We start from the raw sequence: 22,984 nt of genomic DNA, 5'->3' as shown, positions 1-22,984 counted from the left end.
TGTCCCCGGAGGCAGGAGGGCGCAGGGCTGGGGGCTGTCATCCTGCACCAGCTGCAGGAGGGGGCCTGGGGCCCTGCCTGCAGCCCTGCCTGCAACCCTGCCTGTAGCTGGGGTGGGTGCACCTTGCTGGGTGTGTGCCTGCTGTGCCCCAGCTGCTTCCCTGCTTGTTCTAGTGTAGCTGCAGGACCTGCAGCGCCGGGTCCCCCGCAGCCCCGGGCCAGGACAGAGGAGCCCCCCAGGAGGTAAAAAGCCCCCCCCAGAGCCAAGGGCCGCCCTGCCTGGGCTGCAGGCAGGAGCCAGTGCTGAGCCGGGGCTGCTGTTTGGGGACACAGTGGGGACTCAGCACCCAGGCAGGGTCTGTCCCCCTCACCTGAGCGATGAGAAGCAGCAGCTGCTTACAGAGAACCTGCAGAGAGGGGAGCTAATTCAGGAACTGGCTGCGGTCAGGGGAGTGGTGGGAGGGGGGCCAAAAGCCTGGAGGAACTTGCACTCCTCTCCCACAGCGTGTGGGCTGAGCCCCTCCCCTGCAGCCTGGGGACTAGCTGAGCTCCCGTGCTACACCCCCCGTGTCCAGCACAACCGGCAGCCAGAGCACGATGCCCACAGGGCAGCCCTGGGGTAGGGATGGCCAGGCCAGACCCAGGACCCACTCATGCCATGGGCAGGCCCCAGGCAGAGCCTGCCCCAGCCCCACTGAGCCCCTGGCAGGGTCCCAGCCCTCCAGGAGGGTCTGTCGGAGCTGCGCTCACTCGCAGAGGCAGCTCCTCTCTGCAGAGCCTTTCAGCCTTGCTACGCCCGTGGCCATGGTGGCTTCCTGTGGTCGGGAGCAAGTTCCCTGCGGTGTGCAGGCGACTGCAGGAGCTTCTCAGCCGACTCTTCCCTTTCTCACGTGGCTGGGCCAGGGCCAGGGCCCTGTCATCCCTCAGCTGAGGGCTGTGTGGGCCCAAGCTGGCAGCTTGCGAGCCGGGGGCAGCTGGGTATCCGGTGGGCTGCGGCCATCGGGTGCTGCAGCAACGGTTCCTGCTGGGGGAGCAGGCAGAGGCTGCAGCCCCACCAGGCTCTGCAGGCTGCGGGAGGGCAGACAGAGGATGTGAAACTGGGTGAGCTGTGGTTTGGCCCACAGCAACCTTCGGGCTGCACGCAGCAGTTGGGACTTCCAGGGAAGGAGAGCTGCACTTGCCGGTACACCCGGAGCCTCGCAGCGCAGTCCTGACCGGCCTCACGCCACTGGGGAGTGGCCCCCACCCCTCAGGCTCAGATGCCTCCCACCAGAGGTGCTTGGTGTCTGTCCCTGGTGCAGCCCAATGCAGGCAGGTAGGGCTCCTGCACTGCCTGGGAGATGCCAGGGGATGCCGCAGGGATGCTGGGGGTGGAGAGAGGCAGCCTCTCAGCCTGGCTTGCAAAACACTTGCTAAGCTTGTGACAATGCTACGAGTGTCTCTGGAGCCATTGGGGGGGGTGGACGCTGCCGGAGGGACCCACAGCTCAGGCAGAAAATAAAACTACTCCTGGGCAGGCTCTGGGGCCGGGGCAGAGGGGGCCAGAAGCAGGTTGGTATGTGCCATAGGACAGGGCAGCTGCAGCGCTGGTGCTAGTGGAGCTGCTCTGACCCCTAAATGTGCTACGAAAATCACTGTTTCCAGGGATCCTGGCACTGGTGGTGCCAGGGAGTGTCAGCAGCACTGAGCGCTCCGGGTGGCTGAATGGGGCACAGGGAAAGTGGAGCCCCCCTGGCAGGCAGGACTCTGTGGGGACGGGCAGGCAGGGCATCTCGGCAGGCAGCACCTCTTGGGGACCAGGGCCAGTTACAGGGTCACTGGTGGGCAACTGGAGACCCTGGCAGCAGGTGGCAGCTCTCGAACTGCTCAACTGGGCAGGCAGCAAATGGGGCATTAACTGGGTTCCTCTTGCCCCGGGGAAGCTACGGTGACTCTGGGTGGGGATTTCTGTTGCTCAGCACAGAAACCTCCTGCGTTCGCTGGAGTGCTGCTTGGGGTCTGCGCCCGGGGCACTGTGGCAGCCCCTGGCTGTGCTGTGCCACGCTGTGCCATGCTGTGCTGGGCTATGCCATTGTGCTGCTCCTTGGCGTGACCATCTGGGCATCACTCAACTGTGGGAAAGTGAGTCAGCAAAACTCCCATCTGACACATTTTTTCCCCCAACTTCCTCTAAAAGTGGACTCAGCTTAGCTGTGTCCTGCAGGTGACCATGACGTCCCTCTGGGGCCACGGTGTCCCTGCCAGGCACAGGACGGGGGGGCGCAGCACAAACCACCTGGGAAACGGTTGGGCTGAGCTGAGCAGAGCCGAGCTGGGCTGCGCCACGACGGGGATGTGTACAGTGGTGCTTGCCGAAGGCGGTGGCGGCTCCCCCTGCGATGCGGCTGCCAGGACTGAGCGGTCCCACCATGGCACCAGTGAAGCACTCTGAGGGGGGAAGCACCTGGTGCTGCCGCAGGGAGTGGGGTGCTGGCCATGCAGGCGCAGGCTGGTGCCGAGGGCTGGGGCATCGCTCCATGGGTGCCTGTGTGGTGGATGCTCTGTCCCTTGCTGGTCATGAGGCCCAGGCTCGGGGGTGGTGACGGGATGGCCCCCTTTCAGCAGGGCTGCACAGAGCCCTGAAGACCCCCTCGGGGTACCCCCCAGTCCCTGCAGCCTCTCGGGGAAGCAGGGGCACAAAGAGGGGCTGGTCAACAGACAGGACTGGGCACGGCTGAAGGGGCTTTGCTGGGTGAAACCCCTGGGGGGGGCCGGGGCTGCGGACCATGGCTGGGGCGAGGAAGAGCCCTGGGCTCCTGCAGGGCCAGATCCTGCTGGTGCCAGGCCTTGGTGCAAGGCAGCCAGGAGGGGTGGTGGGGCTGGGGGCTGCCCAACTACGGTGGAGCCAGCCGTGTGCCGGTGTCAGCCCTGGGCACGGGAACTGGCAGGGAGGGGACAAAGCACAGGAAATCTCGCAATGGCTGTATGGTCAGCACCGGGTTTCCTGTTCCTCCCCAGGAGCCAGAGCTGCACCAGCTCCAGACTGCGCTGGCCCCGGCCCCGGGAGGACACCAGCACCAGCCCCACAGCGAGGACCTCGCGGCACAGGCAGGTCAAAGGGGTCGTGCCCCAGCGGGGTGCGGGCAGGGGCAGGGGACCCCTTTGTGGGGCTGGGGGGGGATGTCTCAGCCCTGGCCCTCTGCAGGGTCACGGGCTGTGCCGGGGACATCCTGCCCTGCACAGAGGCGTGCTCCGGCACCCTCCTGCTCCTGCTGCACCCTTGCTGTGGGGCAGAGCACCCTGGGACTGCAGCTGGGACCAGTTCAGCTCCCAGTGGCTGTGCCAGAGTCCTGGGAGCTGGGACATGCCCAGGCTCGGCACCTTCCTCTGGGGCTCAGCGCGCCGTCCCCCTCCTGCCAGCTTCCCACCTGTGCCCTGGCCCCTGGAAGCTACTCTGTCCCGGCATGCCCAGCTGCCCCCGCCACGGGCACAGGGGTGACCATGCTGAGAGGCAGGACAGGGCTGGAGCTGCTGCACTGTGGGGCCAGTGCCGCGGCCAGAGCGTGCCCTTGGGGAGCAGCCCTGCACGCACGGCAGGGTTTTGACCCCACACTTCCTCCTCCTCGGCACCGTCCCCACAGGCCCCAGCTGCCGCAGGGCTTGGGGCGTGCTCAGCCCTCCCGCCTGCTTTGAATGCACTTTGCAAGGCAGATTGCCACCTGGCCCGGTACCATGTCCTGCTGAGAGGCCATGGGGCAGGAGGGTATGAGATGCAAAGCGCCCTGGCCACCGGCAAACGCGGTGCAGGGTGCGGGGTGGCAGCTGTGGCTCAGACTCTCCCACCACTCCACAGCCTCCTCCTGCCCAGGACAGCGGTGCCATGGGCTTCGGGCCAGAGCTGTGGTGCCCGCAGGGGCACAGCGCGCTGCTGCGGCTGCAGGACAGTGAGCTGCGCCTCCTGGAGCTGATGAAGAAGTGGATGTTGCAGCGTGCCAAGAGCGACCGGGAGTACGCGGGGATGCTGCACCACATGTTCTCCCAGCTGGAGAAACAGGAGGGCCCTGGGCAGCTCCGCAGCAGTGACCATGGCAGCCAGATTGGGGAGGTAGGGACACCCCGGTGCAGGAGCACACCCCACAGAGCCCAGCACAGTGTGGTGCAGTGCCAGAGGGTGGCCGTCCCTGACGCCCCATCCCTGCAGTCCTGGTGGGTGGTGGCGAGCCGGACAGAGACGCTGAGCCAGATCCTGCGGCGGCACGCGGAGGAGCTGACGACGGGGCCGCTGGCCAAGCTGAGCCTGCTCATCCGCGACAAGCAGCAGCTCCGCAAGGCCTTCAGCGAGCAGTGGCAGCAGCTCAACCAGGAGTACACTCGGGTATGCGGGTCCCAGCGGGGGGGGGAGCGGGGTCCTGGCCCTGCCCTGCTCCCCTGACGGCGTCTTCCCTCCAGACCACGCAGCAGGAGATGGAGAAGCTGAAGGCGCAGTATCGCAGCCTGGCGCGCGACAGCGCCCAGGCCAAGCGCAAGTACCAGGAGGCCAGCAAAGGTGCCTGCCGGCCCAGCCCCTGCCCCAGCCCCATCCTGCCGTGTCCCCTCCCGGCTCCCCTCTGCCCCCAGCGGGTCAGGGATGGCCTCAGCCTGGACCGGGTGAGGGCTCTGGGGCTGGGCAGCATGGGGAGAGCCCAGCCTGGCCCCCAGGGAGCCAGGCGAAACGCCCGGTGGCCTTGGGACACCGTGCTGTGTGTCGGGAGCATCCCTGTGCACGGGGAGGTGTGGTGTGGCCACCCCAGCCCTGGCCTCCCCGCCTGCCCTGGGACCCCCTCCCTGCCCCGTCACCCCCCCGGCCCCAGCCTCACCCCATGCCCCTCACTGGCTGCTCGGGGGGATGTGCTGCAGCGCTGGGACCGGCGGTGCGGTGGCAGCGGGTGTTTTCCATGGCCTCTCCCCCCAGACAAGGAGCGGGACAAGGCGAAGGAGAAGTATGTGCGCAGCCTCTGGAAGCTCTACGCCCTGCACAACCAGTACGTGCTGGCCGTGCAGGCAGCCGCGCTCCACCACCACCACCACTACCAGCGGGCTCTGCCCAGCCTCCACCAGTCCCTCTACAGCCTGCAGCAGGAGATGGTCCTTGTCCTGTAAGAGCCCTACCTGCCCCACGTCCCGCTGCCTGCCCCGCGGCTCTGCTGCCCGTCCCTGGGCACCCCCATGGCCCCTAGAACCAGCAGTGCTCCCTCCTCCTGCCAGAGCCCCGCCGGCCACATGCGCTTTCCCCATCCCGTCGCCTGCAGCCATCACAGCGACGCCCCGCAGCACCACGCGAGATGCGGGGGCTGAGGGCATGAGCCAGCGGGATGCAGGAACCGGCCAGCCCAGGCGGCAGTGCCGGGGCAGGGGTGGTGGCGCCTGGCTGCAGGGGCCCTGGGCTGGGGGGCACAGGAGCCTGGCAGCCCCCAGCACCCACGTCCCCACAGGAAGGAGATCCTCAGGGAGTACTACAGCATCAGCAGCCTGGTGCAGGAGGACGTGCTGGCCGTGCACAAGGAAATCGCCGGAGCTATCCATGCCATCGACCCAGCCACTGAGTACAGCGGCTTCATCCAGAGCCACAGGTACGGCCCCGCGTGGCTGCAGCCCCTCTGCCGGACACAGCCCTGCCAGCTGCGGGTGCCAGTGTCTGGCACAGGGCAGGTGGGCGGCAGAGCCACGCTGGGTGCCCGCAGGTACAGCTCCGAGGTGCCACCAGCCGTGTCCTTTGATGAGAGCTTGCTGGAGGAGACGGAGAGCCTGGCGCCGGGGGAGCTGCAGCTGAACGAACTGACCATCGAGAGCGTCCAGCACTCGTGAGCAGGGCTGGGCCACGGGCGGGGGCTGCTGCTGCCAGCAGCACGGCTCAGCACCGTCTGGCACCTGTGTGTCTTGCAGCCTGACATCGGTTGAGGAGGAGCTGGTGGCCTCCACAGAGGCCGTGAGCAGCAAGGAGCAGCGGGTGCGGGAGCTGCAGGCAGAGATCAGGAGCGAGGAGCAGGGCCGAAGCCCCGGGGAGCGGTGAGGTGTGGCGGGCGGGGGGCGAGGGGCTGGGGGCGGCAGTGGCTGACCGCCCTGTCCCGTCCCCAGGGTGCACTTGCTGGGCAAGCGGCAGGGGCTGCAGGAGGCACAGCAGCAGCTCGAGGGCTGCCTCTGCGCCCAGACCAAGCTGCAGGCGCAGCGGGACCTGCTTGCCGGGAAGCTGGCGGAGCTGGCTGCCGGGGAGCCCCTGCCCGCCCTGCCTCTGCAGGAGGACCAGCAGTCAGTGTCCTCCGCGGTGAGTCCTGCCCTGCCGCACCCCGGGAGCCAAAGGGCTGGGACATGCTGGGCTTGGGTCGCCCCCCCACCCAGCTCACAGCTCATGTCTCCCCCCAGGAGCAGGAGCGGAGCGGACCCTCTGCACTGGAGACCCTCAAGAACCACATCTCGGGCATCTTCAGCCCCAAGTACTCGGTGAGTCCCTGGGCACCTCCAGCCACCCCCCTCCCACCCAGCTGCCTTGCCGAGCCTCCTGGCCCCCTGGCACCCCCTTTCCTCTCCTGTCTAGCCCCACAGCCCCCTCATCTCCGTGCTCCAGCCCCTGCTCCCCCTGCCTGCTGCACCCTGTCCAGTGCACGGCTTCCAAGCACTGCTGCTGCCCCCACCTCGGGCACAACCTGGGGACACGGCTGGGCTCACCCCCGTCTCCATCCAGCTGCCGCCCCCCGTGCCCCTGATCCCGGAGGTGCAGAAGCCGCTGTGCCAGCAGGTCTGGTACCATGGGGCCATCCCGCGCTCCGAGGTCCAGGAGCTGCTGAACTGCAGCGGGGACTTCCTGGTGCGGGAGAGCCAGGGCAAGCAGGAGTACGTGCTCAGCGTGCTGTGGGATGGGCAGCCCCGGCACTTCATCATCCAGGCTGTCGACGTGAGTGACCACAGGCAGGGAGAGACGGGCAGGGGTGGCCCTGCACAGGCAGGCGGGGGTTCCTGCCCGGGCACAGCCACTGGTGTGAGTGCACAGGACACGTGCATACAGTACGAGTTGTGTGCACCCAACCTCGCACGGGCCAAGTGTGGAGCGCAGGGTGTGAGCCCTGTGTCATGCATGTGAATGCCCAGTTGCGCATGTTTGCCCTGCCTGGTGTGCATGGGTGTCCTGCGCCGTGTGTGTGTGTGTGCGCGCGCATGTGCGCACTAATCTCTGCACACCCATGCACCTCAGCCCTCATAAGCACACCCATGCATACGTGCAGGAAAACCCCTCAGCCTCCCCTCCCCACAGAACATGTACCGGCTGGAGGGGGAAGGCTTCCCCACCATCCCGCTGCTCATCGAGCACCTCCTGCAGAGCCAGCAGCCCATCACCCGGAAGAGTGGGATCATCCTGGCCAGGGCTGTGCCCAAGGTGACAGCAGGCAGTGGGGAGGGGGATGAGTCCCCTGTGCATGGGGCAGCCCTGCCTGGCCCCTTCTGCTGCCCACGGCTGGGCTGGGAGCCCCAAGCACGCTACTCCAGCCAGATGTGGTGACTTAGCCCTGAGGTGGGGGGGCTGGGAGCTGGGGACCTCCCTCCGGGGCCATGTGAGAGGGGGCTGCAGGGGCAGGGGGCATGTGGGCATGGGGCAGGCTGAAGGACTGCTCACTAGCTTTGGTGTCTGCTCGATGCAGGACAAATGGGTGCTCAACCACGAGGACGTGCTGCTGGGGGAGCGCATCGGCCGGGTGAGTCAGGGCACTCTGCTCCATGCCTGCGCGGGGTCTGTGGGAGGACAGGGCTGTCCCTGGGGGGTCTGCAGGAGGACAGGGCTGTGCCCAGGGGTCTGCTGGAGGACAGGGGTTGCCTCAGGCTACACCGTGGCAAGCTGGGCCAGTGCACTTGTGTCTCTCGGCAGGGTAACTTTGGGGAGGTGTTCAGCGGCCGCCTGCGTGCTGACAACACCCCCGTGGCTGTGAAATCCTGCCGGGAAACCCTCCCACCTGAGCTCAAGGCCAAGTTCCTGCAGGAAGCCAGGTCTGTGCAGCCATCTCTCTTGTCCCAGCCTGTCTGTCTGTCCTCAGGACTTGGGGCTGTTCGAACACTGCTGGGACTGCAGCATCCTTGTGCTGAGGGCTGTGCCCCTGGGCTGGCTGGGCACAGCGTCCCAGGGACAGGATAGAGGTGGCCCTGTGTGTTCATGTGTGTTCATGATGCCTTTCCTTGTCCCCACAGGATCCTCAAGCAGTACAACCACCCGAACATTGTCCGTCTCATCGGCGTCTGCACCCAGAAGCAGCCAATTTACATTGTCATGGAGCTGGTGCAGGGTGAGCAGCCCTGTCCTGCAGCCCCGGTGCTGCCGGGGCAGCTGGTGCATGCATGTGCAAGCTTGCCATGGTGTGCCAGGGCAGCCGTCTGCCAGCTCCACAATCCTGGGTGCAGGGGGGGACTTCCTGAGCTTCCTGCGCAGTGAGGGGCCTCACCTGCGCGTGAAGGAGCTGATCAAGATGACGGAGAATGCTGCTGCTGGCATGGAGTACTTGGAGAGCAAGCACTGCATCCACAGGTGGGCTCCAGTGGCACGGGCGGGCGCTGGGCAGGGCAGGGTGAACCCCGGAGCCCTCGCTGCCCATGTCCCGTGCCAGGCAGAGGCCCCTGGGGATGGCCAGGCACATGGCTGACGGCTATGGACCATCCCAGGGACCTGGCCGCTCGCAACTGCCTGGTGACAGAGAAGAATACCCTGAAGATCAGTGACTTCGGGATGTCACGGGAGGAGGAGGGTGGCATCTATGCCTCCACGGGGGGGATGAAGCAGATCCCTGTCAAGTGGACTGCCCCTGAAGCACTCAATTATGGTAAAGGACAGAGCTTGGCATGGCCTGGTGGCCCCGCGGCACAGCTGGGAGCCAGGATTCTGGGGCACACTGTTCCGCTCCTATGTGCCTGGTCCTGGGGAGGGAGGCAGAGAGACCCTGGGGTACCCCAGCCCTTGTGACCGTGGGCGTAGCCAGGGCAGCGGTGCAATGAGCATCCCCAGCCACCAGCATCCATCCTGCTCCATGTCCCCAGGCCGATACAGCTCCGAGAGCGATGTCTGGAGCTTTGGGATCCTGCTGTGGGAAGCCTTCAGCCTGGGTGCCGTCCCCTACGCCAACCTCAGCAACCAGCAGACGCGAGAAGCGGTGGAGCAGGGTAAGGGACGTGGCTGGGGTCCGGCTCTCGAGGGCCCAGCGCTGTGGGTCTGCTGTGGAGCCGTGCCCATGGGATGGGCAGGATGGGGCTGGGGGGGTGAGGGGCCAGTGGCCTGGGCTGCCGTGTCCCCATCCTTGCCGCCCCCCAGGCGTGCGGCTGGATCCCCCCGAGCAGTGCCCCGAGGAGGTGTACCGGCTGATGCAGCGGTGCTGGGAGTACGACCCCCGCAAGCGGCCCAGCTTCAGCACCATCCACCAGGACCTCATTGGCATCCGCAAGAGGCACCGGTGAGGGGGAGCACCGGAGAGGGGAGCACCCCGCTGGCCCCGCTCAGGACAGCACCGTGTGCCACGGATCCATCCCACCGGCAGCACCCGTCCCTCAGGCAGGGCCTGCCCGGGCAGTGGGTGCTGTGGGGCAGCCGGGCACAGCTGTGCCCCCTCCCTGGCCCAGGGCAGCGGGCTCCCGCACGCCCCGGGGACACAGCACCCACAGCTCCTGCCGGGCTTGATCCTGTGTAATAAACAAACGGGCTCTGCAGCACTGCGTCTGTGGGGACTCGGGGGTCAGGCCCCGGGGGAGCCAGCGGGGCCATGCACCCGTGCTGCATCCAGGACAGGGCGTACCGGGATGACACACCAGCACCTCGGCCTGCCCCGGGGCTGGGGGGGATGTCCGGGTGCGTCCCCAGGGCTGCCTGGGGTATGTCCGGGTGCATCCCGGGGCTGTGGGGGGGATGCCTGGGCCTGTCTTCCGAGGTGTGGGGGTCCCCGCCGGGTGAGTTCCCGGCGCTGCGGTGGGGCTCGGGGGTCCCGGCCGGGTCGGTCCCGCCCCAGCGGCCGCCCCGTTGCGCTGCCCGGCGGAGCCGCCTCCCGGCGAGGAGGGCGGACGGCGGGGCCGGGCCCGGGGCTGGGCGAGCGGGGCGGCGGGCGGGGCCTGGCCCATCCCGGCCGCGGCAGCTGGCGAGCCCGGGGCGGGCGATGTGAGGAGCCGGGACGAGCCGCGGAGCCGCCCAGGGTAAGAGCGGAGCGGCCGCGCCCCCGCCCCCTCAGCCGTCCCGCGGTGGGCGGCCCCGGCCCTCCCCGGCCCGGCCCGCTCCCTCCCTCCCCGGCCCGGGCCGCGGCGCAGAGGCCCCGGGCTGCCTGGCTCGGTGGGTCCGCTGCGGCCGGCGCCGGCGCCGGCCCCGGCCCCGGCCCCGGCCCTGGCCCTGGCCCTGGCCCTGGCCCTGGCCGCGGTCCTGGCCCTGCCCCTGCTCCACCGGCCTAGCCCCGCGGCGGGCCGGGCCTGCGGCGCCCCTGGGCCCGTGCAGCTCCAGCCCGGGCTATAAATACCCGGCGCCGGATTAAGCGAAGTAGGACGCGGGGGGGGCAGGGGAGGAGGGGGGTGGCGGGGGGCAGGTGGGCAAAGGGTGGGCAGGGCACGGAGCACCAGCCCGGGCTGCCCGGCCCCAGGCCCCCAGGCACGGCTCAGCCCCAGGGCGAGGGCAGGAGGCACCGTCCCCTCCGGTGTCCCCTCCGGTGTCCCCCCCCCCCGTCCCCTCCAGTGTCCCCTGGCACGCCGTCCTGTGCCCGTCCCGTCCTCGGCCCCGCGGCTGGGCTGGCAGCAGCACCTCTCTGCCCTGGTGCAGGTCTGTCCCTGCGGCCCTCCGGGATGAAGCTGAAGAAGCAGGTGACAGTGTGTGGAGCTGCCATCTTCTGCGTGGCCGTCTTCTCCCTCTACCTGATGCTGGACCGAGTGCAGCACGACCCCACGCGCCACCAGAGTGGGGGCAACTTCCCCAGGGTGAGCAGCAGGGCTGTGGGGATGGAGAGCGGGCAAGGGCTGGCGGGGGCCAGCCAGCACAGCCGGAGGCCGTTCGGGTGCCAGAGCTTGTTCCCTGCTGCTATCAGTGTGCGCAGGGGCCGGGACCCGCCTGGCAAAGGTTGCCGGAGGCTCTCACCTCGGTGTCTGTGTCCCCAGAGTCAGATCTCGGTGCTGCAGAACCGCATTGAGCAGCTGGAGCAGCTGCTGGAGGAGAACCACGAGATCATCAGCCACATCAAGGACTCGGTGCTGGAGCTGACGGCCCACACAGAGGGGCAGCCGGCGCTGCCCCACCACACTCCCAATGGCTCCTGGGTGCTGCCCCCTGAGAGTCGCCCGAGCTTCCTCTCCGTCTCCCCACAGGACTGCCAGTTCGCCCTGGGGGGAAGGGGCCAGAGCCCAGACCTGCAGGTGAGGGGCTGGTGTCTCAGCCTAGCGGGTCAGGGCCCATCTCTGCTAGCACAAGGGGGTCCATTCCCAGCCCTACTCTGTTGGGGGTCTCTCAGTCCGGTGTCTGCCCTCTGAGTCCTGTCTCCCACCCGGCAGATGCTGGCAGTGTATTCCCTGCTGCCCTTTGACAACCAGGATGGAGGCGTGTGGAAGCAGGGCTTCGATATCACCTATGAGCCTAATGAGTGGGACACTGAGCCCCTGCAGGTGTTTGTGGTGCCACACTCCCACAATGACCCGGGTGAGCCGCAGGCGAAGGTGGGCAGGGGAGGGGAAGGGCTACCCCAGCCCCTGCCGCCCCACACTGCTGGCGGGGAAGGGCTTGGCCCTGTGTAGCGACCCCCACGTGTGCCGGCAGGCTGGATCAAGACCTTCGACAAGTACTACTACGACCAGACGCAGCACATCCTCAACAGCATGGTGCTGAAGATGCAGGAGGACCCGCGCCGGCGCTTCATCTGGTCCGAGATCTCCTTCTTTTCCAAGTGGTGGGACAACATTAGTGCCCAGAAGCGGGCTGCGGTGCGGAGGTAGGGCTGCATGCCTGGCCCCGCTGCTTGGCACGGTCCCTGCCCGGAGGCAGGGTGCTGTGGGAGGCACCGGCTGTGAGCACGGGGTGCGTGAGGGAAGGGTCCTGAGGAGACAAAGGCTGCCCTGGCTGCAGTGCGGTGTCCGTGGGTTCTGCACTGCTCACTGTGGGGTGCCCTGGCACTGCCAGCGACCTCTCAGCGCCATGAGATGTGAAAACCACAGCAATGCAGGTTAGATCTGAGGTGCTGCCAGCACCAGGGCCTCCACAGCGGGGGCCTGAGGGGCTGGGGGAGGCAGGTTTCACCCTGCGCCACTCCCTGTGCTCTCGGAGCTGGGAATCTCCTCCTTTTCACTGTAACCCCAGGCACTGCCACAAAGCCTGGGCAGTGCCAGTGCCTTGCAAGGCCCAAGGCACCCTCAGCGGGGTGGGACACCTGGAGAGCAGGACTGTGGGGATGGGAGAGGTCCCCCTTGTCAGCCCCCCACCCCCAGGAGGGCTGGGGGTGAAGGACAGAGGGGGCATGGGCTGCAGGACACAGTGGAGGGCATTGCCCTGTGTGGGGATGTGCTCTGGTTAGGGCCTCAGCCAGCATGGTGCTGTGGAGGGATGTCTGTCCCTGTGGGGACGGTGTGGGCTGCGGGGCACAGCAGCGGGTGGTTGTGGAGGCTGCGGGTGGGACCCAGGTGGCCCCAAGGCAGGTGGAGGCTCTGCCATGGACACAGCTCACCACAGGGCTTTGCCTGGAGCTGATTGATCACATCTTGCATGTGCCCCTTGCAGGCTGGTTGGCAACGGGCAGCTGGAGATGGTGACGGGCGGCTGGGTGATGCCTGATGAGGCCAATTCCCACTACTTTGCCATGATTGACCAGCTGATCGAGGGGCACCAGTGGCTGGAGAAGAACATCGGTGAGAGCTGGGCGGGATGCTGAGCAGGAGGGGCAGGGTGCTGGCTGGGGGCCTGCTTGATGTACCGGCAGGCACCTCCATCCCTGGCAGGAGCTTGTGGGAGGTGCTGCCGGGCCCAGTGTGGGGCTGATGGGTCTCTGTGCCCCCAGGCGTGACGCCCCGGTCGGGCTGGGCCGTTGACCCCTTTGGGTACAGCTCCACCATGCCCTACCTGCTGAAGCGTTCCAACCTGACGGGCATGCTCATCCAGCGTGTGCACTACGCCATCAAGAAACACTTTGCTGCCACCCAGAACCTGGAGTTCATGTGGAGACAGACGTGGGGTGAGGGGCTGCTGGAGAGGTGATTGCAGAGGGGGCCCTGCTGGGGTGGGTGGCAGCAGGGAACAGCTACTGACCACTTTCCTGTGCAGATGGTGAGCTGAGCGCCAGGAGGCCGCGGGTCTGCCCTGCAGCGTTTTTGCCCTGTAGGACAGGCCCAGGCTGACTCCCCGACCACCCCCAGCGCACTGGGGGAGGCTGCTGCGCTCTCTGGGCTCCGAGTGGGTCAGCCTGTGTGCCAGGTCTGCTCTGCCCCAGCAGCTGTCCCTGCACCCACGTGCCCATGGGCCCCCCTGCTCGGGGAACAGCAAAGGACAGCCATTGCTGATGCTCATGATGTCCTTGGTCCCGCAGATCCGGAAGCCAGCACCGACATCTTCTGCCACATGATGCCCTTCTACAGCTACGATGTGCCCCACACCTGTGGGCCAGACCCCAAGATCTGCTGCCAGTTTGACTTCAAGCGCCTGCCGGGTGGCCGGATCAACTGCCCGTGGAAGGTGCCTCCCCGAGCCATCACCGATGCCAACGTGGCAGAGCGGTGAGTGCCACAGGGGCAAGCGGCTCTGAGCCCCATGCCCTGCCTTCGGGAGCCAGGCTCATGCCCTGGCCCTTCCTGGCCCCCCACGGCAGAGCCCAGCTGCTGCTGGACCAGTATCGCAAGAAGTCCAAGCTGTACCGCAGCAAGGTGTTGCTGGTGCCCCTGGGAGATGATTTCCGCTACGACAAGCCGCAGGAGTGGGATGCCCAGTTTCTCAACTACCAGCGCATCTTCGATTTCCTCAACTCCCAACCCAACCTCCATGTCCAGGTACGCGCAGGGAGGTCCGGGGGGAGCAGGGCCCCACACGCAGAGGTTGTGGGGAGGCCACAGGCAGGAGTTGGAGGGTGGACAGTGCCAGGAGGGGTGGTGGTACCCCAGGCTGCGGGAGCCACAGCAGCTCCCCATCATGCTCAGGGCTGTGCGTGCCGTCCCGCAGGCACAGTTTGGGACGCTCTCCGACTACTTTGACGCCCTGTACAAGAAGGTGGGCATTGTGCCGGGGATGAAGCCGCCTGGGTTCCCAGTGCTGAGCGGGGATTTCTTCTCCTATGCGGACCGGGAGGATCACTACTGGACAGGCTACTACACCTCCCGGCCTTTCTACAAGAGCCTGGACCGGGTGCTGGAGGCCCACCTCCGGTGAGGGGAAGTGGGCTGGGCCCCAGGGCAGGGCTTGTGAGTGGGGGGCATGGGCAAGGGGTGGCCGGGCAGCACCTGGGGAGCCCGGCAGACCCCTGGTTTGCACCCAGCTGCCAACGCACTGGGGGTGGCGCAGGCACGGCCCAGGCAGTGCCAAACCCTCGCCCAGCCCCCAGGAAGTGTGTCCCCCCCCCACCTGCCCCTCCCTGAGGCCGGAGCTCTGTGCATGGAGAGCGTGCGGGCTGGGCGCTGTTGGCACAAGGGCAGGCTGGGCTGGCTGCTGCTCTGCCCTCTGTCCTGGCGCTGCTCCGCCCAGAGCACTGGGGTGCCGGGGCAAGGGCCCTCGGTGACCCTGTCCCTGCGCAGGGGAGCGGAGATCCTGTACAGCCTGGCGCTCGCCCACGCCCGCCGCGCTGGTGCCGATGGCAGGTACCCGCTCACTGACTACGCCCTGCTAAGCAACGCCCGCCGCAACCTGGGCCTCTTCCAGCACCACGACGCAATCACCGGCACCGCCAAGGAGGCCGTGGCAGTTGACTATGGAGCCCGGTGCGTGCAGGGGGCCGGGGTGCAGCCCTGGGGGGCCTTGTCTTGGATGGGGGTTGGTGAGCATGAGGCTGGGAGCGTGGTTGGGTGTGGGGGTCCTGTGGGGCCCCTCTCCCAGGGGGATGTTGGGGGAACACTGGGACAGAGGGTCAGTCCCGGGTGGCTCACTCTGCCCGTGCCCCAGGCTGCTCCACTCCCTCACGAACCTCAAGCGTGTCATCATCAATGCTGCACATTACCTTGTGCTGGGGGACAAGGACACCTACCACCACGACCCCGCTGCACCCTTCCTCAGCACGGTGAGCAGCACCCTGCCTTGTGGCTCCCCGCGCCCCAGCACGCTGAGCCATGCTGGGGCAGCTGTCCCCATGCCCCCAGGGAGCACAGCCCTGCCCACCCGCTCGGTGCTGAGTGGGATCCTGGGGAGAGGGTCCCAGCCTGTGCCTGTGTCCCTGGGCCTGGCTGGCGGGGGGAGGTGGGCACACCATGGCTCTGACCGCTCCTCTCCCTAGGACGACACGCGCCCCAACCAGGACTCCCTCCCGGAGAGAACAGTGGTCAAACTGGACGCCTTGCCTCGGTAGGGACTGCCTGTCCTGCTCTCAGGGCTTGGAGGCTGGGGGGGAACCAAGACACATCCTCACACCTGGGAGGTGTGAGGGGGGTATCCAGGACTCTGTGAAGCAGTGGGTGGGTATACGGGACCCATGGGTGGTGTGGGGCACTGGGCACCCAGGATGCCGTGGGGCTGGGGTGGCCATCCCTGTGTGACCCCACCTGCAGGTTCCTGGTGGTGTTCAACCCGCTGGAGCAGGAGCGCCTGAGCGTCGTGCCAGTGCTGGTGGACTCCCCGCATGTTCGTGTGCTCTCCGAGGAGGGGCAGCCCCTGCCTTCCCAGATCAGTGCGCACTGGGGCGCTGCCACCAGCATGGTGCCCGATGTCTACCAGGTACGGGGTGCCCTGGTGCCTGCTCCCATCCTCTGCCTGCACAGGGGGCAGCCTGTGATCCTCACACACTGCTCCCACAGCTGGAGCCCTCCTCTGTGGAACCAAGTGTCCCCACATCCCAATACAAGCTCTCACTGCTTGCGAGCCCCCAGGCCCCCGTGCTCGTACCCCCTCAGCAGTTCCCCGAAAGCGCTGAGCCAGGGTCTTTGCCCTGCTGACAGCCAGCAGGTCCCCACGCGCCGGCTGCCCTCCCATGGAGGGGCTGGTCAGGTCTCTGTGCTGCCCACAGGTGTCTGTCCTGGCCCGCCTGCCTGCGCTGGGGCTGCGTGTGCTGCAGCTGCACAAGTCCTTCGACGGCCACGCCACGCTGAAGTCTTCCGTGCGCTTGTACCTGCACGGACGGGACTTGCCCGTGCACAAGCAGGAGGCCGTACCCGTGCGTGTCTTCCCGGCTACCTCCGATGACTTCTGCCTGGAGAACCAGCACCTGCAGGCCTGCTTCTCAGGACGCTCAGGCCTGCTGCAGGTCAGTGTGGGGGTCTGACGGGTGGCATGGGGGTGAAGGAGGGGAGGGGGATACAGCACTGCCTCCTGCAAGGCGTGCTTACTGCTGTGCCGGCGTGCACCCCGCAGAGCATCCGCCGAGCTGGGGAGGAGCGGGAGCACAGAGTGAGCAGCGAGTTCCTTGTCTACGGCACCAGGACCTCCAAGGATAAAAGCGGAGCCTATCTCTTTCTGCCTGACGGCGAGGCCAAGGTACAGGGACTGCCTCCGAGAGGCAGCTGGCGGCCGTGCCCACGGCCACACGACAGTCCTGCAGGCAGCAGCCTCAGCATGGCCCTCCTTCCCCCACAGCCCTACGCCCCCAAGGACCTCCCAGTAGTGCGAGTGACAGAGGGACCCCTCTTCTCAGAGGTGGCTAGCTACTACCAGCATGTCCAGACCGTGGTGCGGCTTTACAACGTGCCAGGTGAGACAACGTGGGGCTGTTGCAGAGAGGTCGCTGGCCCGGGGCTGCTGGGCAATGCTGCTGGTGGGGTGCAGCCCCTCACTGCCCGCCCGCAGGGGTGGAGGGCCTGTCCCTGGATGTGTCTTGCCTGGTGGACATCCGTGATCACATCAACAAGGAGCTGTCCCTGCGCTTCAGCACTGACATCGAGAGCGACGACACCTTCTTCACAGACCTCAATGGCTTCCAGGTATCCGGCAGCCTGGGGAGGGGCAGCAGCTGCCCTCGGGGGGGGGGACAGTGCCCTGGTACCCAGCACCGGGCCCCACAGGAGCCACCTCCAGCCAGAGGTGGAGGTCAGTGGACTTCTGTCCCTCGGCAGATCCAGCCCCGCAGGTACCAACAGAAGCTGCCACTGCAGGCCAACTTCTACCCCATGCCCACCATGGCCTACATCCAGGACACGCAGAGCCGCCTGACGCTGCACACAGCCCAGGCCCTGGGGGTCTCCAGCCTCAGCAGCGGTGAGCCGGCCCCGATGGGGCCATGGGGCTGTGCCTCAGGGGGCTGCCATTGGCGAGGGGGTGCTGGGGAGGAGAGTGCTGTGGGCTGGGTGCAGGGTGCTCCGGTCCTGCTGTCTCTGGGGGCTCCTCGGCTGCCCCCAGCCCTGTGGGAGTGTTTCCGTGCGTGGCAGCAGAGGGGCCGTGCCGGGCAGCTGGCTGCTGTTAAAGCCCAGAGCACTGTGACCCGCTCTCTGCAGGCCAGCTGGAGGTGATCCTGGACCGGCGCCTCATGCAGGATGACAACCGGGGCCTGGGCCAAGGGCTGAAGGACAACAAGCGGACCTGCAACCGGTTCCGCCTCCTCCTGGAGCGCCGCACCACTGCCAACAAGGTGTGTGGTCTGTGAGGCTGCAGGGCCGGGGTCAGGCACAATGCCGCTTGCCTGGAGAGTCCAGCCCTTCCTTGGGACCGAGCAGGGTGGAGGCATCTGCAGAATGCCACACGTGTGACTGGGAGCAGGGGGTGTGGGGAGAGTGGGACCGTGCAGTGGGGTCTGTCCCTGCGGAGCCACGCCGCCCTTGTAATCACGGTGTTCTTGTCCCATTGCCTCGCTGCTCTCTATGCATGCACCATGTCACCCATTCAGAGCTCCAGCTTCTTTTCCAAACTGGCCTCCGTGTTTAAAGCCTTGGGCTTCCCCGGCGCCAGGACTGGCAGCCCAGAGGTAACGGCCGGCCTGGTCCCACTGTCTCTCCCTGTCTCGTGCACTAGCTGCTAGTGACTAGCCTAGCCAGGCCCTGTAGCAGGCCCCTAGTCTGACCACCTAGCTGAGGTCTGTGCAGGCAGCCGCCCTCCCTGTTTGGGCGCTGGGGAGGGGGGTCACGCCTGGGCGGGGGTGGCTCTGGATGCCCTGTGCTGCAGGTGCCTGTTCTCCGAGCACTGCTGGAGAGGCTGCAAGGAGCGGGAGTCCCACGGGCCCCATCCAGCCTCTGCCTGGCCCTGCTGCTCCCCAGGTCTGCGCTAACCCGTGTGCTCTTTGGCAGGTGCAGGATGGCCGCCCGATCAGCTTCCCCTCCCTGCTGAGCCACATCACCTCCATGCACCTGAACGCCGAGGCCCTGGTCATGCCCGTGGCCCAGGAGCAGCCAGCCCCACCAGCTCTGCGCTCCTTCATGCCCCTTTCCACCACCCTCCCCTGTGACTTTCACATCCTTAACCTGCGGATGCTGCAGGCAGAGGTGAGCTGTGCCCCACGAGTGAGGCAGCAGGACTCTGGGGGGGTCTGGCACCCGCTGTCCCCAGCATTGCCCCTCACACCCCCCGCTCCCCAGCAGGACGACTCACTACCCTCGGCCGAGGCAGCCCTGATCCTGCACCGCAAAGGCTTTGACTGCAGCCTGGAGGCCAAGAACCTGGGGTTTAACTGCACCACCAGCCAGGGCAAGGTAGGACCAGGCTGCTGCCTCCTCCCACCGCTGGGTCAGAGCCAGGCTGGGGCCCCCAGCACATCTGGTGCCAGGCCTGCCTCCTGTGCTCATGCCAAGCCAGGATGGAGGCTGGAGGGGGCCCCCAGGTCCTCCAGCACCAGCATCCTGGAAACAGTGGCTGGTCAAGAGTCCCACAGTGCAGCACACAGCCCCGCTCTGCCCCTTGCCCAGGCAAAGCTGGAGGATGTTGGTTTCTCACAAAGCGGGTCTGGACCTTTGCACAAACCCTGCATCCTCCAGCGAGGAAGGGCAGAGCCTGGGCTGGGTCAGTGTGGTGCCTCATGTGCCGTGGGGGGCCTGCGAACCAGCTGCTGTCACTGTGTGCGGGGCTGCCCCGTGCACGGTGCTGCACTGCCAGGCGCCACGTCCCTCTCACCTACCCTTCTCCCTCCTCTCTCCTTAGCTGGCCCTGGGCAGCCTGTTCCGGGGGCTGGAGCTGGGCTCCCTGCAGCCCACCTCACTGACTTTGATGTACCCACTGGCCGCAGCCTCCAACAGCACCAACATCCGCCTGGACCCCATGGAAATTGCCACTTTCCGCATCCACCTGGTGTAGCATCTCCCGGAGTGGGAGAGGAGCAGACTGGCTGGGCAGCGTGGGAGCAGCCGCTGAGCCCAGCAGCACCAGCACGGCCCAGGAGAGGCTGGGCCAGTGGGCCCGTGGCAGGCAGGCGTGCGCTGGGCAGGAGGTGCCGGACTTGTAAAGGCTGCTGCCTTCTAATTTATTAGTTCTGTGTTCTCAGATAGATTTCAGAAGTGAACTGCAGAGGCTGCTGGACACTGCCTGGGCATAGAGGGCACAGGCTGGGCACTGGTCCGAGCAGAGCACGGCTGGTGTGGGCAGCATGATGGGCACAGCTGCCCTGCTGCATTTGCTCGGCTGTCCCAGGAGGGTCCCCATCCCAGCAAATTGGGGCAGGGGCCCATGCTGGGCTCCCCTCGACCCGCGGGGCAGCACAGGGGCTGCCAGGAGCCTGGTGGGGCTGGGGCAGCTGGCAGGGGAGGTGCTGTGGACTGGAGACAGAGCTCGTCTGGAGCTTGTCGGAAACATGAGGCTGTTTCCAAGGGCCCTGGTCTGTGTCTGGTTTGTGATTCTCACACTGGTCGTGCAGTGGAGCGGGAACGTTGCTTCGTGGGCAGAAGGGGCAGGACCCCGAGGCAGCGGGGAGGCAGGCTCGGAGCCTTGGCCAGGGCTAGTCTGGGTGTGCTGGGCAGGCTGCCGGGGCTGTGCCATGCTCTGCTCCATGGAGGCCCTGCCCCGCTGCTGCTCCTAGGGCTGAGCCGGGTATAGGGCCCCAGGCATGTGTGAGGGGCTGTTGGCACAGCCAGGCCCAGCCATGCTCGGGGGCAGGCAGTGCCTGGCGCTGGCAGGAGCAAAAGGGGACAGGGTGCAGACCGAAGTTAGGCAGCTACATGTGGGTTAAGTGTGGGAAAGGCTGCCTCCAAATTCAGTGCCTTTAGCTCCTTTTCTGTGTGAGCCTGGCAGCCTGGTCTCTGCTGAGCTCTGACTGCTGGCGACCGAGGGGCAGGTGCTGACAGTCGCTGGGGACCCCCCCAAGAAGGGGGCCTGTCCCCCTGCGGCACCCACACACCCACCCCTGCACTGCTGGGGCGAGTGCCTGGCGCGGCAGCCTCCCAGGGCTGGGGGGTGCTGGCTGCAGTTGCTGGGCGAGCTGGACCCTGCTCCTGCGCACAGGGCTGTGGGGCAGTGCTGTGGGGTGCTGCCGGCCATGCCCAGCTGTCCAGAGCAGGCTAAGACAGAGTGGTGCAAAGCTCCCCACCAGCAGCGATGCTCTGGCACCCGAGGAGCCCAGCCGATGGTCGCCAGGAGCATCTTCCCGGTTGCTGTGGGGACCGCAGGGGCTGCCACTCCCCTGGTCCCCCCGGGGCTAATTACTGCGAATGGGTGCCGGCAGAGAGGGCCGCAGGGAGGGCTGGTGGGGAGGTGGTGCTGGCTGAACTCTGTCATGGTTTCCCGCACAGCCTCCAGCGCAGCCCCCGGGCTTGGCCCTGAGAACAGGCAGAGCGCGTGGAGCCGGCATGGAACAGCCCTGGCAGCACCGCCCTGGGGCCGGCCTGGCATGGGGCAGTGCTGCAGGGCAGGGCCCCAGGCGTGGTGCACGGCAGGGGGTGTGAGAACACCGCGGGGCTGTGCTGGGGAGCGGGGAACCCCAGTGCTGCGCTGGCACAGCATGCCACCGGCGGCTCTGCCGAAGCCTGGCTAATGGCATGGCTGGCGGGGGGCCAGGCTGCTGGCAGAGGGCTCGCTGCCCGCCGGGGCTGGGGGGCTGGGGCACAGCCTGCCTGCCCACGGCCAGCCTGGCCTGTGGTCCTCGCCCTGATGCCGGGATCCCCAGACGGGCTGAGATGCCCAACCAGGGCCCACGGACCCAGCGGCTGGTGCCCTGCTGCGGGGTGGGGAAGGCGCCTCCCGGCCCACACTTGGCCCCCGAGAAGCTCATTAGTGATGCTCCCGCCTCCCGCCCTGGTCCCTGCGGAGTGGGCAGCAAGTGCAGGAGGCTCTAATGGCTCCAAGCGGCTCTTGATGGGCCGTGATGGAGGCGGGCGCAGGAGGGGCTGTGGTTTCTGCCTCTGCCGGAGCCAGAGCTGCCAGAGCTGCCTCTGCCCAGGGTCAGCTGGGAAGATGCTGGGTGGGCTCCTGCTCCAGCTGCTCCTCGCCACAGCACTGTGCCCTGGCCTCATCGGGACAGGTACAGCCCCACTCCCACCCCTCCTGCTTCCTGAGCCCATCCTCCCTGTCCCTGCTGGGGCCTCGTCCCTTGTGGGCTGCTCCCCCGTGGCCTGTGATGGAGGCTGGGGGGGCCTGTGCCGGGAGGCAGTGGTCCGCACTGGGGATGGTGGCCTAGGCGTGGTGGTACTGGGGCTGGTGCCACTGCAGCACGTCTGTGGGGCGAGAAGTGCTGTCCCTGTGGGGTGGTGGGAACAGGGAAGGGGCTCAGCATGGGGACGTTGGGGCTCTCCCCTCCCCTCTGCTGCCATCACGCTCCTCACCCCTGTTTGCCCTTGACGGGATGATGGTGTGCACTGGAGGTCGCGGCACAGATGGGGCCAGGGCCGCCAGCCGGCAGCGTGGGGTGGGGACTGTGCTCGGCAGCCGGTGCTGCCCGTTGGGCTGGAGCCCAGCCATGACCCGAGCCCACCCTGAAGGCCAAGCCGGGGGCTCCTGTGCCATGGTGGCGAGGCCCCACAGGGCTGAGGTGCTCCCAGCCCGGCCCATCCCTGCTGAGGCTGGGGAAAGCTCCGCTCCGCAGCATCCCTGCAAGGGCCACCTTGCTGGAGCTGTCAGCCCGTCCCACCAGCTCTGCACCGGCTGCCGGCATGCTGACTCGCTGTGACGCAGGGGTGAAGCCAATGCATGCCCCATCCACGGGCTTTGCGGTACCTTGCAGCGGGGCTGAGCCCCCACGCTCACCAAGTGCCCACTCCTTGCTCATCACTGCAGTCTTGGTGCAGAACCTGCACCTCTGCGAGGGCTACGTGGGCCCCGACGGCCGCTACCACCCCGGCTTCTACTGCCCGCGGCTGACCGACCCAGCTGGCCACCGCTACTGCTGCCGCCCCAGCCCGCATGCCCTCAAGTCCTGCTGCTCCCAGCTGGCCCTGGAGGCCCTCACCGGCGTGAACCTGTCCAGCCTGGCTGGCCCGGGCCTCCTCCGGTGAGCAGGGCTGCAGCCCGGCCGTGGTGCTGGGGCTCGGGCCTGGGGGGGTGTTCTGGCCTCCCGGCACGGCCCCAGGGACTGGCAGCACTGGGGGCTTCCTGTGGCTGCTGGGGTGCGCAGGGTCACCCTGGAGCCCAAAGCCGGCCCGGGCCAGGCCCTCCCCGCGCAGGGGTGCCGTTGTGCCGGTGGGGGACCGTGGCTGCCCCGTGCTGAGGTGCACCCCCTGCCCCCCGCAGGAACCCGCTGGCCCTGCCCTTCGTGGGGCTCTACGGGCTCCTCGTCCTCCTCCTCATGGCTGTTGACCTCTTCCACTTCTACCGGACCCAGCGCTGCCGCCTCGGCCACCTCCTGCCCCGCGTCCGCTGCCCGCCCTCTGGCCCCCCGGGGGGACACCAGCCCCGCTCCCGGCCGCCCCGCAGCTCCCGCGCCCCCGGGGGGCTCCCGACGCCCTGCCGCAATCCCGGCCCGATGCCCCCGGGCCGGCTGTGCTGAGGGGGGTCGCGGCCGGGGGGGGGGGGGGCC

General features: G+C 67.6%; 3 protein-coding genes across 10 annotated transcripts; all 3 read left to right on the top strand.

Annotated features, from left to right (window-relative positions):
- Nucleotides 1–1,279: 1,279 nt before the first annotated feature.
- Nucleotides 1,280–9,692, top strand: FES (FES proto-oncogene, tyrosine kinase). Of its 3 annotated transcripts, none has more exons than XM_075764693.1 (20): nt 1,280–1,314; nt 2,997–3,090; nt 3,832–4,083; nt 4,180–4,353; nt 4,428–4,524; nt 4,930–4,999; nt 5,450–5,587; nt 5,699–5,818; nt 5,901–6,023; nt 6,093–6,279; nt 6,378–6,455; nt 6,697–6,906; nt 7,264–7,386; nt 7,649–7,702; nt 7,873–7,991; nt 8,190–8,284; nt 8,400–8,523; nt 8,658–8,815; nt 9,030–9,152; nt 9,301–9,692. In XM_075764693.1, exons 3-20 carry the CDS (start codon nt 3,859–3,861, stop codon nt 9,441–9,443), a joined length of 2,361 nt encoding a protein of 786 aa, XP_075620808.1. In that variant the 5' UTR covers nt 1,280–1,314; nt 2,997–3,090; nt 3,832–3,858; the 3' UTR covers nt 9,444–9,692. The 3 variants fall into 3 exon arrangements, with proteins under 3 accessions (XP_075620808.1, XP_075620806.1, XP_075620809.1); XM_075764691.1 differs by having other exon boundaries at nt 1,287–1,314; nt 4,930–5,113; XM_075764694.1 differs by lacking the exon at nt 1,280–1,314 and having other exon boundaries at nt 2,949–3,086; nt 3,919–4,083; nt 4,930–5,113.
- Nucleotides 9,693–10,035: 343 nt separating this feature from the next.
- Nucleotides 10,036–19,849, top strand: MAN2A2 (mannosidase alpha class 2A member 2). 6 transcript variants are annotated; one of them, XM_075764475.1, is made up of 24 exons: nt 10,036–10,169; nt 10,780–10,934; nt 11,112–11,366; nt 11,502–11,646; nt 11,764–11,935; nt 12,718–12,845; nt 12,995–13,168; nt 13,520–13,706; nt 13,799–13,976; nt 14,146–14,348; nt 14,715–14,897; nt 15,079–15,193; nt 15,407–15,474; nt 15,678–15,843; nt 16,133–16,369; nt 16,477–16,599; nt 16,699–16,813; nt 16,909–17,042; nt 17,175–17,316; nt 17,553–17,686; nt 17,942–18,019; nt 18,339–18,533; nt 18,630–18,740; nt 19,186–19,483. In XM_075764475.1, exons 2-24 carry the CDS (start codon nt 10,803–10,805, stop codon nt 19,336–19,338), a joined length of 3,528 nt encoding a protein of 1,175 aa, XP_075620590.1. In that variant the 5' UTR covers nt 10,036–10,169; nt 10,780–10,802; the 3' UTR covers nt 19,339–19,483. The 6 variants fall into 6 exon arrangements, with proteins under 6 accessions (XP_075620590.1, XP_075620589.1, XP_075620593.1 ...); XM_075764474.1 differs by having other exon boundaries at nt 18,627–18,740; XM_075764478.1 differs by lacking the exon at nt 17,942–18,019 and having other exon boundaries at nt 19,186–19,849.
- A 2,272-nt stretch (nt 19,850–22,121) lies between these two features.
- Nucleotides 22,122–22,954, top strand: LOC142603555 (protein shisa-like-1). The gene is made up of 2 exons (XM_075764878.1): nt 22,122–22,459; nt 22,699–22,954. Exons 1-2 carry the CDS (start codon nt 22,122–22,124, stop codon nt 22,952–22,954), a joined length of 594 nt encoding a protein of 197 aa, XP_075620993.1.
- The last annotated feature ends 30 nt before the right edge of the window (nt 22,955–22,984 follow it).

The sequence above is a fragment of the Balearica regulorum genome, chromosome 12, assembly GCF_011004875.1.
Source record: "Balearica regulorum gibbericeps isolate bBalReg1 chromosome 12, bBalReg1.pri, whole genome shotgun sequence".
NCBI lineage: Eukaryota > Metazoa > Chordata > Aves > Gruiformes > Gruidae > Balearica > Balearica regulorum.
The sequence above is the reverse complement of the archived record's forward strand: the minus strand, read 5'-3'. Positions and strand labels throughout refer to the sequence as shown.